The sequence below is a fragment of the Geotrypetes seraphini genome, chromosome 6 (genome assembly GCF_902459505.1).
Source record: "Geotrypetes seraphini chromosome 6, aGeoSer1.1, whole genome shotgun sequence".
Classification (NCBI taxonomy): domain Eukaryota; kingdom Metazoa; phylum Chordata; class Amphibia; order Gymnophiona; family Dermophiidae; genus Geotrypetes; species Geotrypetes seraphini.
The window spans coordinates 224,169,464-224,185,659 of record NC_047089.1 but is presented as its reverse complement, the minus strand read 5'-3'; the positions used below and the strand labels follow the sequence as shown (position 1 = coordinate 224,185,659).

The following is a 16,196-nucleotide window of genomic DNA, read 5'->3' as shown; positions in this document are numbered from 1 at the left end:
TGAGAAGACTCGGATCACTTACCACTCCAGACTCTTCTCCAGCCTCTGCAATGCCAATCAAATAGCACAAAGTTCCAATCTGTTGATCGACCACTTCCTTTGGGAGTCTGACTTGGATCAGGAACCCATTGCAGTCAAACAGGCTGGCATTTATTGTCACAATTACCCATGAGGCTATTAGGAGGGGCATGCCCCATGATAATGCCTGTCGATGGAGTCACCAGCTCATACTGGCCTGAGCTTCCGGAGTCCATGGAAGAGATATGTGCAGGGAGTTCAACTGAGGGGACCACCTCAACATTTCCAGATCATTTATAAACAGGTTGAAAGCAATAGTCCCAGTACAGGTCATAAGAACATAAGAATTACATTACACTGGTGTCTTCTATCCCAATACCTTTCAGTTCTAGGCAATTTACAACAAGAATTGGTAAATAGATATAATAAGGTTAATAGATATAATATGCGTCGAGATCTGGGGAGGGTCGATCAGGTTTAGTTAGATCATTTGACATATTTCTTGAATAGTATAGTTTTAAGATTTTTCCTGAATGTTTTGTAGTTGGGCGTCATGGTCAGCAGATTGGAGAGGTGGCAGTCTAGTCTCGCTGCTTTGGTGGCCTTTAGTCCGTCATATATTTTTTTGCTTTGTATGCCTTTGATTGGGGGGTGGGTAAAGTGTGCACCAAAGATCCATCAAGGCTAGTATCCTGTCTCCAACAGTGGCCAATCCAGATCACAAGTACCTGACAAGATCCTAAAACAGTAAAATAGATTTTATGCTGCTTATCCTAGAAATAAACAATGAATTTTCCCAAATCTATCTTAATGGCTCATGGACTTTTCTTTTAGGAAATTATCCAAACAATTTTTTAAACTGTGCTAACTGCTTTCACCACATTCTCTGGCAATGAAATCCAGAGTTTAATTATAAGTTGAGTGAAGAAATATTTTCTCTGGTTTGTTTTACATTTACTACTTAGTGGCTTCTTTGCATGCTCCCTAGTCCTAGTATTTTTTGAGTAAACAAGCTATTCATGTCTACCTGTTCCGCTCTATTCTGTATTTTATAGACCTCTTATAATTATTCCCCCCTGAACCATCTCTTCTCCAAGCTGAAGAGCCTTTGCTGCTTTAGCCTTTCCTCATAGGGTAGTCGTCCCATCCCCTTTATTATTTTTGTCCCCTTTCTCTATACCTTTTCTAATTCCACTTTTTTTTTTTTAGATGCGGTGACCAACCCTAACACTGCTTTATAAATATTCCTTCTTAATCAAGTAAGTACTTCTAATTAACTCCTTGGATTAATAGGGACTTTATTTAATACATCAACATTATTTAGAGCTGGAGATCATGGCAAGATGATGTTTCTGGGATCACTAGGGCAGAAGTTTAGTTTCAGGTCTTAGTTTTATGGTATATGCAGTGTCTTGGTTAGCAGTTTATTTTCAGGTGTGAGCATTGGTTAGGGAGTTGAGGAGGTGTTTTGGTAAGGGTTAGTACTGGACGTCTTAATTAGTGTTAATTTGTAGTTGTGAGTGTATAAGCATAATGAGAGTCTAGGAGTGAGTTGGTGGGGTGAGGGGCAGGGTGGGTGGACATAGGCCTCAGGTCTGTGAGCATGATGCAGCACTGGAAACTCTCTCTAAAGTGTCTTAGAAATCAGTATATACATTTCAGGACTACATTTGCAGTCAGAAGCTGACCCAGAACTGTAGCTAACTGGATTTCCAAGTAAGAACATAAGAAACGCCTTCACCGGATCAGACCCTAGGTCCATCTAGTCCGGCGACCCGCACACGTGGAGGCCAAGCTAGGTGCTCCCTGATGGAGACCTTGATTACCCGTATCCCTCAATGTGATTTGCAAGAAGTTGTGCATCCAACTTGCGCTTGAATCCCAGAATGGTAGTCTCCGTCACAACCTCCTCCGGGAGAGCATTCCAAGTGTCCACCACTCACTGTGCGAAACAGAACTTCCTGACATTTGTCCTGGACCTGCCGCCCCTCAGTTTCAGTCCATGACCTCTTGTTCGTGTCACATTTGACAATGTGAATAACAATGTTTCTTGCTCTATTTTGTCGAATCCTTTTAGTATTTTAAAAGTCTCTATCATATCCCCTTGCAGTCTCCTCTTTTCGAGGGTGAACAGTCCCAGTTTTCCGAGGCGCTCTTTGTAGCTCAAATTTTCCATTCCTTTTAATAGTTTCGTGGCTCGCCTCTGCACCCTCTCCAGCAGGGTGCAGAGAAAGATAGGTACAGCTGGTTTGAAATGAATGCCGATTAATACATAAAAATTAGTGTGAAGATTCTGCCAATGTGCTTCTGTTTTTAGACCTGCATATGAACATTTTAGGAATACATGTTTGTTACATAACTCCTTGGGCTACGGATTTAGTCTTAATCCTGAAGATGGTAACAATCCGGAAATAACTTTACACGACTTGAAGCTCCATAGTTCCAGCAAACACCAATTGTGTAATGAAAAGCTTCTCTGATGGCAACAGAATTACTTTTGGATGACATGAGTATGTTAAGGTAACCTTCTTTAGGAGAAAATTGGGCAACATAAAAAATATCTCTCTGAACGTGTATGCAAATATCTAGGAGTACCAAGAAAGAGCCATGAGCCATCACAAATCAGAGAGAGCGAAAAGATCAGCAAAGGAAAGTTTAAAGGAAGTTTAAAGGAAATGAAAACTGATACTGAAAAGTACATTAAACATCACAAGCTATTAATCAGCTGTCAATTCCTGCACCCTTGTACAGTTTTCAAATTGTAAATCTTGAAAAATTGGATATACAAAGAAAAATACTCTTCCGTCCTTAAGAGGTCATTTATTAGAATCTCCTTGAATCAAAGGAAGTTATGAGCCTAGCTCTATGGAGGCAATTCTATACTCTGAGGATGGATGGTAGTACCCTATTCTATAATGGAACCTAGGTTATGTTAAAGAATACTACAATAACCCAGTATTGACACACCTAACATTTAGGTGCCCACACTTACACCAACCAGAGAGTTAGTATACAGGTGTGCGTGTAAATGTAGTAAGCATGAGCATAACTTAGAATACTTTATAAGTTACATGCATAAGTGGGAGCCCCACTTATGTCTAACCCTTATGTACACCCACTTGTAAATACACTCTATGGGGTCTTTTTACTAGTGCTACCCGATTCACTTCGGTGAATTGATTTGTTCCTCCCAAAAAACTGGATGCACCGATTCAGGAACAATCCACCCCCCTGGTGAGGCCTGACATACCTCTGGGCCTCCTAAAGCAGGAGGATCAGCGGCGGTGGATGGCCAGTAGAGGCAACGCTCTGAACAGGTTGCTCGGGCCTGCCCACTGGGGCCTTCTCTCTACCGCATCACTGATGACATCACTGATGATGCGGCAGCAGAGATCCTGGCAGGGCAGGCTATGAACGGCCTGTTCAGAACCCTGCCTCTGCTAGCCAACTACTGCCGCATTAGGAGACCCGACGATATGTCAGATCTCATGGGGGAGGGGGAGTGTCGGTTGGGAAATGCTGCACAGGGGGATGGGAGGGATGGTAAGCTGCCACACAGGGTGATGGGAGGAAAGAATGGAAAGCTGTCGCACAGGGGGATAGGAGGGATGGAAAGCTGCTGCACATGGGGAGGAGAGAGGAAGGATTATTCGGCATGGGTTGGAGAGGAAAAGAGTGCAACAAAGAGGTAGAAAAGGGTGAGGGAGAAATCCTACATATGATGCAGGGGAAGGAGACATGGATGGTAAAGAGAAAGGGCGAAATGTTGGATATAGGGTGGAGGGCAGGAAGAAATGGTGCATGGGGAGAAAGAAATATTTCACATGATAATGGAGAGGAGGAAGGGAGAGATGCTACATGGAGGAAAATAGAGAGATTTGACCCAAGGCACGGAGAGATGGTAGACAGTAGGAAAGAAATGTTGGATATGGTAGTGGAAGGGAAGGTACGGGGATGGAAGATGGATGGTGAGTAGAGAAAGAACAAAATGTCAAATGGGCAGAAGACCCTGGTGAGCGAGTTAACAGAAGACAAACAGAAACCAGAACCTGGGACCAATATGATTTGAATAATAAAACGACCAGACAACAAAAGGTAGAAAAAATAATTTTATTTTCCATTTTGCAATTACAATGTGTCAGATTTGAAATGTGTATCCTGCCAGAGCTTATTTGTTAGACCAATGTTCTTCAACCGCTGGTCCGAGGACTGGTGCTGGTCCGCAGAAATTTTCTGCCATTCCACAGGGCCAGCATGAGCATTGGGCCCGAGGCAGTGTTTTTCAGCTGCCGGTCCGCAGAGTGATCGATGTGGCATTATCTTCGGGCCGGCTCCCTTTTCCTCACTGCCGCAGCGCACAAAGCCGTAGGCAGTGGCTCCTACGCCTGAACCAGAAACCTTCTCTCTGATGTCCCAATGTCAGAGGGAAGGCTTCCAGATAAGGCATGGGACACATGAGGAGCCACTGCCCACAGCTTTGTGTACTGAGGCAGTGAGGAAGAGGGAGCCGGCCCGAAAATAACACCAGGGGCGGCATAAAACAGCCAGGCGGGAGCAAGCCATAAGATAAAGCACAGATGGAGGGAGGGAGACAACAAAGGTAGGGGGAATGATTTTATTTTTGAATTTAGTGATTCAATTGGGTCAATTTTGAGAATTTACATCTGCTGTCTGTATTTTGCACTGTTGAGGAAGAAATGCATTTGTTTCTTTTTCTCTGGGGTTGTACAGCTTGCAGTCTTGCATCTTAGGGTTTGTTTGTATATATTAGTACTTTTAGTTTTTGGTCCCATATTTGCATGGGGTTATCTGTATTCTGGTAGGAATGAATGTTGAGAAGCATATAGTGTGCTTTATGTAGTTTAATTTTGTGATTAACTATTATGTGTTATTAATAAGATTATATTGTCTGTGTGTGTGTGAATGGGAAAAACGGTGTTACAATTAGTACTATTATGGGGCGGGGTCTGGCCCACGACTGTGTTCTTCAACCGCTGGTCCGCGGACTGGTGCCAGTCCACAAAATAATTCTTTTATTTCTGCCGGTCCACAGGTGTCAAAAGGTTGAAGAACACTGTGTTAGACAATGAGTGTGAGCTAGGATCTAACAGATAGATGAAAAGTCTTTTTTTGTTTGTTTACACCACAGCGCCAGCGTGGGGTTGGAGAGGGCAAAGGGGGGTGGGGTGGGTGAAGAGGATGTTGGAATAAAATACCCAATTGGGCAGGAAAAGTGAACTGAATCAAAAAATCAATTCAATAGGATGAATGGAATCGACTATTTTTTCCCCGAATCGGGCAACACTTTTCATAGTTTAGCTAAATGCTGTGCTTCTTCCTTTGTACTTATGGGTCATGTGGCACTTAGTGCATGCTAATGTCCATTAACACATGCTAAGCTTTAGTGAAAGTTCCCCTATGTAATTTAAGTGGATATTTGCAGAGTAACACTTAGGTGGCATACAAAGCATAAGTATGCTAGTATTCTAAACATTTACCCCATGTAATGGATGCAAAAATATTAGCACCTAGTTTACAGACTTGCCTTTTATGTGCATAATCTATCACAGGCCTTCAGGCCTACTTAACAGCTTCAACAGATCCAAATACAGAAAATGTACTGAAGTATGAAAATAAATGTCCAGAATCTGTCTTTGTATAAAACTTGCACTTGTATTCTGATGAGTAGAAGGAATGACTAAAAATCCAAAAGTACAGAAAGGGATATAAATGTTTTTTAAATAAACAAACAAAACTGAACTTGTCAAAAAAGGAGAAATTAAGTTTACCTACAAATTCTCTTTCCTTTAGTCACTCCAGACCATTCCCAACCTGTGGGTTATATGCATGGACAACACCAAGTTCAAATCCAAGGGTAGAACAACTGGGCACAATGACGGATGCAGATGATTCCTCCCTGTGCGAAAAGCAAGAAACATTAGCATGGAGCGCTATAGAACACCCCCTTAATCAGGCCCTGAAGGATACCAATGCCAAGTGTATCATCAAGGATGAAACGGCTAACCCCTGAAGAAAATTCAAGACATCTGGAATCAAAGAACAAAGGTGTAATAACCCCCTGCCCTCATACCAGTTCTCAAAAATGCTCCAAACTTGCACATAAGCCAGGGAAGTAGAACATTTCCTAGAACTCAACAAGGTGGAAACGACACCTGCCGAGTAGCCTTTCTTCAATAATTGCAACCACTCAAGAGCTAAGTCGTAAGCGAGAAGCGATCTATATCAAGCATGACTACCAGGCCTTGCCGAAGTAGGGGATCTATGAGCCAACCAAAGGGACTCTCCAATTATCAACCGTATCAGATCCCAACACTACAGGTGCTAGAGCCAATCTGGGCCCAGGAACCCTACCTGGCTGCAATGAGCTCCTATCCTTTGAATGACCATGCCAACTAAGGTCTATGGAGGAAACACATAAAGGAAACTCTTAAGTGGCCACTGCTGGGCTACGGCATCTATGCCTCTCTGGTACAAGGGAGAAGAGGCCAAGACCAAATGATCACAAAAGTCTGGGGGGAAGGACCTGCTGTGCAGAGTGTTCACCCCTAGGTCTCCTAAGAAGACCAAATCGCAGCTTTACAGAGGTACAATTGAAGACCTGTGTTCCTTGAGTCCCGCTAAGCCAGGACCCAAGGCAGACAGGCACCGAGAATGTAGACAACCATTATCAAAGGCTCTGAATTGGACTTTTGTTTGGTTATCTAATATAATAAAAGCCTAAGCGCGCATGCACACTTTTACCAGCGTGTTCCCGTTTTCCGTGCGCTGTAGGTCCCCGCAGGTAGGAGTGCGCATGCACGCTTCCACACATATCTCTCTCTCTCTCTCCCAAGGCAGATGTCGGCCGCGGCAGCTCTTGGCATCTGCAGGCCGCGGCGGCTGTTGGCGCCTGCAGGCCGTGGCGACTATCGGCGGCTGCAGGCCACAGCGGCTTGAGGCGGCTGTCGGCGAGGTAAGGGGTCTTGCTGGACAGGGGAAGAGACGGGGGGGGGAGAAAAAGGAAGGGAGGCCTACTGCTGGACGGGGGAGCAGAAAAGAGGTGCTAGGGGGGAAGAAAAAGGAAGGGAGGCCTACTGCAGGATGGGGGAGCAGGAAAGAGGTGCTAGAGGGGAAGAAAAAGGAAGGGAGGCCTACTGCTGGATGGGGGAGCAGGAAAGAGGTGCTGATGGACAGGGGAAGAGATGGGGGGTAAAAAAAAAGGAAGGGAGGCCTACTGCTGGACGGGGGAGCTGCTAGACAGGGGTGCTGCTAGACAGGGGGGAGATTAAAAAAAAAAAGGGAGAAGGGCTGCTGCTGGATAAGGGGAGCAGTGAAGGGGTGGTGGTGGACACAGGAAAGGTAAAAGGGAGAATGGGTGGATATCCGAGGAAAAAGAAAGACAGAAATACAGAAAGCGGCTAAGGAGAGAGAGACAGAAAGAAATAAAGACAGACACACATACATATATTCTAGCACTCGTTAATGTAACGGGCTATAAGACTAGTTTTTAAATAAGTGCTCTCAATCTCTTTTTTTTTTAACATCTAATAGCCCAAACAGCCCATTGGGAGGAGATTGCACCATCTGCTGAGGAGACTGAGAAATACTGAGGGACAGGAGACTGCACAGAAACTAATGTAGTGACATCAATACTAGTTCTCAGTCTCCCCATCTGCTGGTAGGAGTGCATATAACCCACTCGTTGGGAATGGTCTGGAGTAGATGCTAAGGAAAAACAAGTGGCAAATGTACAACTAAAAACCATTGCTCCAGGAACCAGCATTGTCCCAAGCCAGAAATGTGCCCTGTGTGACACGCCCTCTAGAACTTAGAACCCGCCCACTGTGTCATAGCCAAGGATAGAGGCCAGTGGATAGGGCACAATTTTGGAGTCCCCCCTTCCTTGCACCCTTGCACAGTCCGCACATAGCTCGTTATGGTCCTGTTGGGAACCATACCTCAATCAAACCCAAAGGATAAGAGATTGTCAGCAACTATTCTAGTTCACACAGAGCATAGAAAAAAGGGAAAATTACATATATAGATTCTGTAAGAAAAAGCTGGAAACAGTTACATATCTCCTAGCTGGCTGCAAAGTTCTAATGTGAAAAAAGTTTACATATGAAAAGGCACAATAAGGTGGAATGTAAACATTGCAACATTGCTGTATCAGAAAAACACTGACATGACAACCCTAAAAGAATTATGGAAACCAAAGAAATTATGAGCGCCTCCGATCAATACTAAATTTGATGCAAGAACACCAAACTTTGTGGCAAAGAAAAACCTAAGAACAGCATTTTATACCAATGGGCTTCTTAGCGTTTAATGTGCGCCAATCATTATTGCGCAGTAAGGGGGGAATTCATGAAAGGGTGTTAAGAGCATTAGCGCATGCTAATTGCAGAAGATGCTCATAGGAATACAATCTCTAAAACTCAAGAATTTTGAAAAAATAAAACATTTGATGTTAAAAATGATAAAATAAAATAGAAAAAGATGGCGATTCTTGACCAGTGAAAGAGACAATAGCCAAAAATTGAGCAGTTTATATGTCTTTAGGATTCTTTCCCTTCCTTTAAGGGAATTAAATCTGCTGGGAAGCTTAATCAATCTTTTGTCTTCAAGTTGGTAGAGATCTGGAATGGACTCCCTGGCTCTATTAGAGTGATAGGCCAGCTTCAATTATTTCGTAAAACCCTGAAAACTTTGCTGTTCTCACAATATTTAAATGGCTTAACTACAGTATCAACAAAATAATAATATTATATTTCTTACTTCTCTTTTTCTCTTCTTTCTATGTACTCTAGTCTTAATTATATGTGAACCGAGTCAAGTTCCGTTGGGAGATGACCCGGTATATAAACCGAAGATTAGATTAGATTTGATTAAATAAGATTTCTTGACAGATTTTAGATTTGTTGTTGAATTCTATAACATTACCATAGGCACTTTTATAAAACAGAAACTCAGAAGTCAACCCCAGTAATGCACAAATCCTCAAACACAAATCTACACCTGCTCTGAAGGGGTACGGATGTAAATGTATGTTAGGGGGGGCGGGAATACTTCATGCATATATGTATATATTTTCTAAATTTGTGCATACATACAACTCCATTCCCTGCTTCACTCAAACTGCACTCCTAGGAACATGTAATTTTATTAAGAGCCATTATCCGTAAGTAAAACATTATTTTAAATGCAGAAAATTTATAAAATTACCTCTGTGGACGGCAATTCTTTAACAGGGTAATCCACAAAAGAACATAGGCACTTATTTTCTTTTATAGAATAGTACAACAACCAGGCAAATGTGCATTTAAAAGGTATGAACACTTAACACCAGCCATAGAGCTGATGTATGTGTTAATGCCTAAGTGCTGCAGATACAGTATTCTGCAAATTATACTGTATGTGTGAGTTTGAGCCCCACCCATTTGGACATCCAGTTGGGAGATATAAGACCCCATTAGCATTAAATATGCACTAAGGGCCAGATTCTGTATAGGATGCCTACATTAGGAACCCTAATCAAGGATGTCTAGCAATGCCTAACTTCGGAATCTGTGCACAGCTTTTTTTAATTGGCTTAACTGGCGTGATAATTGACCACGCCAGTTTTCAGCCAATCAAAAAAAATTAAATTACCAATTAAGAATTCTGCTTAATATACTAGCCTAATACACTGGCATCTACCTCAAAGATGCCCAAGTCCACTTAGGCGCCAGTAGGCATGATTCTATAAACAGCACCATGCAGCTGATTGACAACTTTGCAGAGTAGCGCCTACAATGTAGGCGCGCTTAGGCGCCTTTTATAGAATCTGGCTCTATGTAAGCAAAGTGGTATTTACAAAACAGAACTTAGATGGGCTGGGGAGGGCTTCGATTACTGGGATGGTTTAGATGGGCTGGACTGAGCTTTGGCGGAGACTTCAGTAGATGGAACCTAAGCAGAGTAACAGGCAGAGCTTTGGGTTCTGGCCCACAAATAGCTAAGAAGAAAAATTTAAATTAAATCAGTAATTTAAAGAGAGAATGGGCAGACTGGATGGACCATTCGGGTCTTTATCTGCATCATCTACTATGTTAGATGGAATTTTAGCAGTTACATGTGTATTTGTACACATAAGTGTTTAAATACCATTATTCTGAATATTTACGTGCAAGTGCCTATGTTACAGATTTATCTACCCCCTTTGCATATATAGCAGACATGCTCAGAACATGTTTTTAACACTACTGCAGCTGGACTAATGTGGTATATAAAGTCACCTGTTGATCTACTCATTATTAATTCCCATAGGATGGATTCAACTGTATAGTCTTTACTTGTCTCTTTTCCCCATGCCCACAAACTGCTTCCACCTTTAAATAAATTACATTTATTAATCAATATTAAATGTCATCAGTCCAACAATAGAGATAGGAAAAAGTTTTATGTTCTAAACGTGATGGCTTTATTTCTGCTCTGATGCAAGGCCAAAGATTTCATTACAACACAAAGACCAATAAAAATGATCATGAGAAGAGGTGGAGAACATGCAATGGACAAACTTTGGACAGATGGGCACGTGTGCCCCTTTTGTCTGAGAAATGAAGTGATCCATCAGAAAGGAAAAAATTTAATTTACAATAACACTGAGGAACTGAACTGAAATGTGGCACAAACATTACAACTTCTATACATGCGTTCAAGTATCTCCATTATGGCATTCTCACCCTCTAGTGTTATTTTTTTTTTTGGGGGGGGGACTACAACAATTCTTTGGAAGAACAGACAGTTCACATATTTTAAGAGTTTTAAGGCCAAAATCTGTTCGTTTTTATTGTAATTCTAGGATTTGGGTTCTGTTGTTTTTCCACTGAAAATGGTATTAAGCCTCCAGCTCAAATCCTATCCCAACTTTGTGACCTCCTCCATTAAAGTTCTTGCCATCAACCAAAGCAGAGAGAGTTAGTTTCACACCTATGGAGAGAAAGCAGATTCTTAAACATCAGGCAGACATCTTGCTTGCAAATGCTGTTTAAAAAACATCTTTCCTTTAATAGACGGACTTGTTTTACTGCTTTCTAAGTGAATTGTATGAACCATAGTTTGTGTTTACAATGCTGAAAATAGATGTGCGAATCATGTATCACTCTATATACTGTGTAGATGTGGGATATGCATACACAGTGTACTTTTATGTGTCTGTATGTGCATAAATGCAAAGAGACTATTCAGATATATGCTAATGTATGCTTATACTGTATATCTGACCCCATTTGATCGTGATTGGCATGTGTTTGTTATCTTTTATGCAGTTTGCTTTATACCTTAACCACCATGGACCTCTGAGGAAGGCGTGTTATCCGAAACACGGACCGTGTCGGGTCCCTTGGTTGGCTATAAGGTTGTATATGTTACTGCATTTACTAATAAACAACGCCTGCATCTTGTACATTATCTGCAGTCTGTTCGTTGTTTTCCGGTTGCTATTGTTTACTGCAGACTACGTTGGATTTTCTTTCTCCCTTTTGTGCTTTCTCTTATTGTATACATATCGACTTGTTATGAGTACCACAGTAAATACAGCTATCAAAGGTCATTGGCCCTGTCTACATACCAGGTCGAAGGGACTGAGTGTATCCAACTCCAATGAGACTGGCATTGTTAACTTTAGCCTACAGAAAGAAAAGAACAAACATTATATATACCAAAGTTGCACGACAGTATATTTTCTTATGCTTCAAGAGAGTTCTTGTTAACACATCAGCGACAGCTAAAATTTTCAGACTAAAAGGAGTCAATATTAAGACAGTGTAGTCCAGGGGTCCCCAAAGTCCCTCCTTGAGGGCCGAATCCAGTCGGGTTTTCAGGATTTCCCCAATGAATATGCATTGAAAGCAGTGTATGCACATAGATCTCATGCATATTCATTGGGGAAAACCTGACTGGATTCAGCCCTCAAGGAGGGACTTTGGGGACCCCTGGTGTAGTCACTGGATTAATTTAAACACTGATGCCAGGATAAAGTGAAATGTCTTCACACCTGTTAATTTCCTTTCCTTGAATCCTGCTAAACCAGTCCACACAAACAGTAACATCACCAATGTAAGAGATAGTGCAGTCTGGAACTCTCCACTATGCCACTGCCATAGCAGCAAAATGAAACAAACTTAGAAACATACACATCTTTGCAGAAAATCTCAACTACCCCTACTTCAATTAACTATTTTTACATTTTTTGACTCAGAGAGAGAGCTAACAAAATCTAGGAACCTTCAGGATCTTTTCAAAATGAAAAGGAAGTCTTGAAAAGATCCTGAATTATAAGGAACAGCAATGGATTTTTTTTTTTTTTGCTGAATTCAGTCATTCCGAATGGGTTAAATCGTGAAATAGAGTGAATGACGCTAGTTTGACTGGTGGCCTGTGATTGGATACCAGGCATCACATGATACAATAAATGCAAAAAAATGTGGTAGCCATTTTTGAAATGAATCGTGAAGAAACATTAGAAGCATTAAGATTAGTGTTTTCTAATATATTGCCATTATTTGAACCTTCTATGAAAGACTGTTTGAAATTAGTTTTTGAGAATAATGGATTTGCAATGAAAATCTTTCTTCTTTTTTAGGAGACCCCACTGATGCATTTTTTTGCAGCAAAATAATGAATTCAAGTCAGGATGATTTGTCTCCAAGGTCTTCAGCTTTGTATGTTTAAATACCACAAGATAAGTTCTTTTTCAAAATATCTATAAAGTAAATATAAGATTAAAAAAATGTAAAAATTCTAAGTGACCTAATGAAGAGTCATATAGACCCTTTGAGATTATGCCTGAAGCTAAGAGATCTTGCGCAAGACCTCAGAAAATTATTTATCTAAATTCAATAATATTCAAGTGTTTTTTGGTATATCTTTTGCTGAAGTTTTAATTAAGTGATATACCATAAAAGTATAATTAGTGCCGTGGGACAGTTGTTATTCTAATCATTTACATTCATAATTAAGTGTGTAAATGCTAGCCTACTTTAGAGAATTACCCCCATGCTTTGCATTCTCCATAGGAGTTAGTAGATATAAATGTATAAAGCAATTTTTGAAGTGAAAATATGTGCATACTTTCACTCTGAAAATTAGCATAGTCTGTAAGTAAACAAATAACCCCCACCCCCAACTTTTCACAAATGCAGGTAGCTACATGATATATAAGCACCACATATCCTTACAGAAAGAGAGGTGTCTACATCCCACTGATACTTGACTGCAATTCCAAAGCGAGTGTTATTGCTACCAGCCGTCCAGGCCAGGTTTACTGAGGTTTCCACATTCTCAGCAACCTTCTGATAGATAGAACCTCCGAACTCTGTACCATCGTTCCTGAATCAGAAAGCAGAGAATCAAATAGCATCAGTCCAGCCTATGACCATCTAAATACAGACAACTATTTTGACCCTTTATACAAGTGGAAAGGACCTGGCATGCTCTTCCAGTGCAATAAGTATGTTTCTGCTCTTTCAAATCTACATAAACTATTTTGGCCCTCCTCCCTAAACCACAGCTGCCCATACAACTTAACAGGTGCAATGTAGGAAGGCATTCTTATTTTTATTTTTTTCAAAGGGAACTTTGCACATGCGCATAGGCTAAACGTGTCCACATATCTTACAAATAAGACAGGCTATTCAGAACTGCCCCCTCTGCTTAACAGCAGCAGAAGCAAATAATACATTCACAGCTGTTTTGTTTCTTGTTGCTTTTTTAATTAAATAGTTTAAGACAATCCATAAAAGCATTTTGAAACCCCTCAAGTGCCCATTTTCCGATCCGGCCATGCAAATTTGTAAAACCCCATGCAAAATAGCCAAGCGATTGATTCACTAACATTTGCTTGGCTATTTTGCATGGCCAATCAGGGACTTCCTTAGGCTCATCCTAAGGAAGTCTCTGATTGGCTCAAGCGCCTCAGGCCCCTCCCAAAGGAGGAGCCCGAGGTGCATGAGCCAATCGGGGCCTAAGGCCCACATTGCACAGGAGCAGGCCGGAAGAGCAGGAGGGTCTGAATGGGCAGCCCTACTGCTCCCAACTTAAAGGTACAGGAGGGACAGGGGGTGGTCTGCCCCGGGCGCTGTCTTGGTGGGGGCACAGGCACCTCTCCTCCCCCCTGCTCCTTCCCACTCCTCCCCCTGCCTTGCACGACTTCATTTGTACATCTAGCTCTTTACTGGCGCGAGCATCAACTCCAACCTGCTGCTTGCGCCGGTGTAGATTCTCTCTCTGATGTCACTTCTGTGTCCCGCAACTAAGAAGTGACATCAGAGGGAGAGCCAGTGCCAGCAGCAAGTTGGTGATACTGCTTACGCCGGGGAAGTTGAAGAGGTACAATGGAAGAAGTGGGTGTACGCCACCACTCTGGTTGCCTCCCACAATTAATATGCCACTGGAAGGATTACCTTTGAAAGCTAATCTAACCATGCTCTAGTTAGTCCTTTTTGTTTTATTTCTTATTTCTACAATTTACATAAAGCAGTGTATCGCAAACTTTGTGCCGTGAGACACCGGCAAGGAGGAGAGGCGCCGGCTGCTTACAGGACGTGCCTATTGCCGCGAGAGGCACGTCTTGTAGGCAGTCAGCCAGCGCCGATGACTCTCCTCCTTGCTGGCATCTCCCCTCCTCCAGGATCCCCCACCAGCAAAGTGACAGGTTCAGTGTTGAGGCTAGAGGGCCTCCATGCACGGGTCAACTTGATGACATCACGCATGCGTGTGACATCATCGTGTCAATATCCATGCACTTTCGGATGCCTTCCGGCTGTGGCACTGGGTTTAGTGTGCTGCGGTGTCGAAAAGTTTGCGGGATGCTGCTATATAATATAAAAATCACAAATTTCATTATGAAAGACCACTGTCTTGTTAGACCTCCTGAGAAGTGATGTGGGAGAGGGGGAGTATGTTGAGAGGACAGAAGTCAGGGGTATTGGAAGGGGAATACATACTGCTGGGACTATTAGAATTGGACAGCATGGGGGCTTCAATCAAAGAAAGTAAGGGGGTTGAAGGGGGAGGAGGAAAGAGAAAGGAAGGTATGTTTTTGTGACTATAGAACATTTTGCTATCATATTTTTGATATTGTGTGGTCTTTTAGTAAAAAAAAAAAAAAAAAAAAGATTTAAAATAAAGAAAAAAATCATACATTTTATGCAAATATAACTTTCTCTATCCATGTTTGGCAACATGTAAAACTATAAATTACGGCTGAAAGCATTCTGGATATTAATTATTTCAGTCTACTTTTCCTTGTCAAGTTTATGTATTATGTATTACATTATTGTTAACCGATTCGAGTTCCTCTTGGTTGATGACTCGGTCTATAAAACTAAGGGCCTGTTTTACAAAGCCATGCGGCAACAGCCTCGAAGCCCTTTAAATCTCTATGGGCTTTGAGGCCATTACCACACAGCAGCTGCTAGTGCGGCTTTGTAAAACAGGCCCTAAGTTTTAGTTTAGATTCTGAATAAGCTTTAAAGGGCATGTGGAAACTCAGTTTTTAGTTAGGTTATTTTTGAATCTTGGATTTATAATTCCCTCTCTTAAGTTGGCACTTTGACTTCATCTCGTGGAAAGGTGTCTTCTGCTATTGGCCTGACTGCTTGTAATGGATTGCAGTTTGCTTCTTTAAAAGATGTCCATTCATTTTTGAAAATGATTTTATTCCCTGATTGAAAACGCTGGAAGGGAGAGGGGTTTTTATTCTTTCTGTATTGTTACTGATTGATTATAAGTGCTTATGATGATTATTCATATATGTATGTATATTGTTTTGCACTTTTTGTTAGCTTTGAAAACTTAATAAAGATTTAAAAAGAAAATGATTAAAGGTTTGTTTTTCTGAAAATTGGTTTTGTTAAAGGAAAGCTGAGGGCAAGTGTCTCAAGATGATTAGATTTGGGAATTGTAATTGTATAGGTTTGTTTTTACTGGGTTTTGGATGAGTGGAAAATTTTAACTTGTATATTATGCTGCATTTAAAATGTTTAATTGTTTATGTACGACGATTAATCGTAATTCAGCTAGAAATTAAGATAGAGATGAAACAATGATACTAATAACAATAATAATACATATGGTCTCTGGTTTTCATTCATTGAAGGGAGGGCTTTGATAAAGAAATGGGCTTTAAGAACAGC

The 16,196-nt window shown here is 41.4% G+C and overlaps 1 protein-coding gene across 6 annotated transcripts in view; it reads right to left on the bottom strand.

The window, feature by feature from the left end:
• Positions 1 to 10,705: 10,705 nt before the first annotated feature.
• VDAC3 (voltage dependent anion channel 3) overlaps positions 10,706 to 16,196 on the bottom strand; it is a 78,098-nt gene continuing 72,607 nt past the window's right edge. For 3 of the 6 annotated variants that reach the window (XM_033949092.1, XM_033949098.1, XM_033949097.1), the window contains exons 8-10: positions 13,239 to 13,389; positions 11,630 to 11,687; positions 10,706 to 10,989 (exon numbers count right to left, since the gene is read on the bottom strand). In XM_033949092.1, the coding sequence (XP_033804983.1) occupies positions 10,898 to 10,989; positions 11,630 to 11,687; positions 13,239 to 13,389 (301 nt within the window). In that variant the 3' untranslated portion in view covers positions 10,706 to 10,897. The remainder of the gene's footprint in view (positions 10,990 to 11,629; positions 11,688 to 13,238; positions 13,390 to 16,196) is intronic. The other 3 variants (XM_033949094.1, XM_033949093.1, XM_033949096.1) reach the window with 1 other exon arrangement.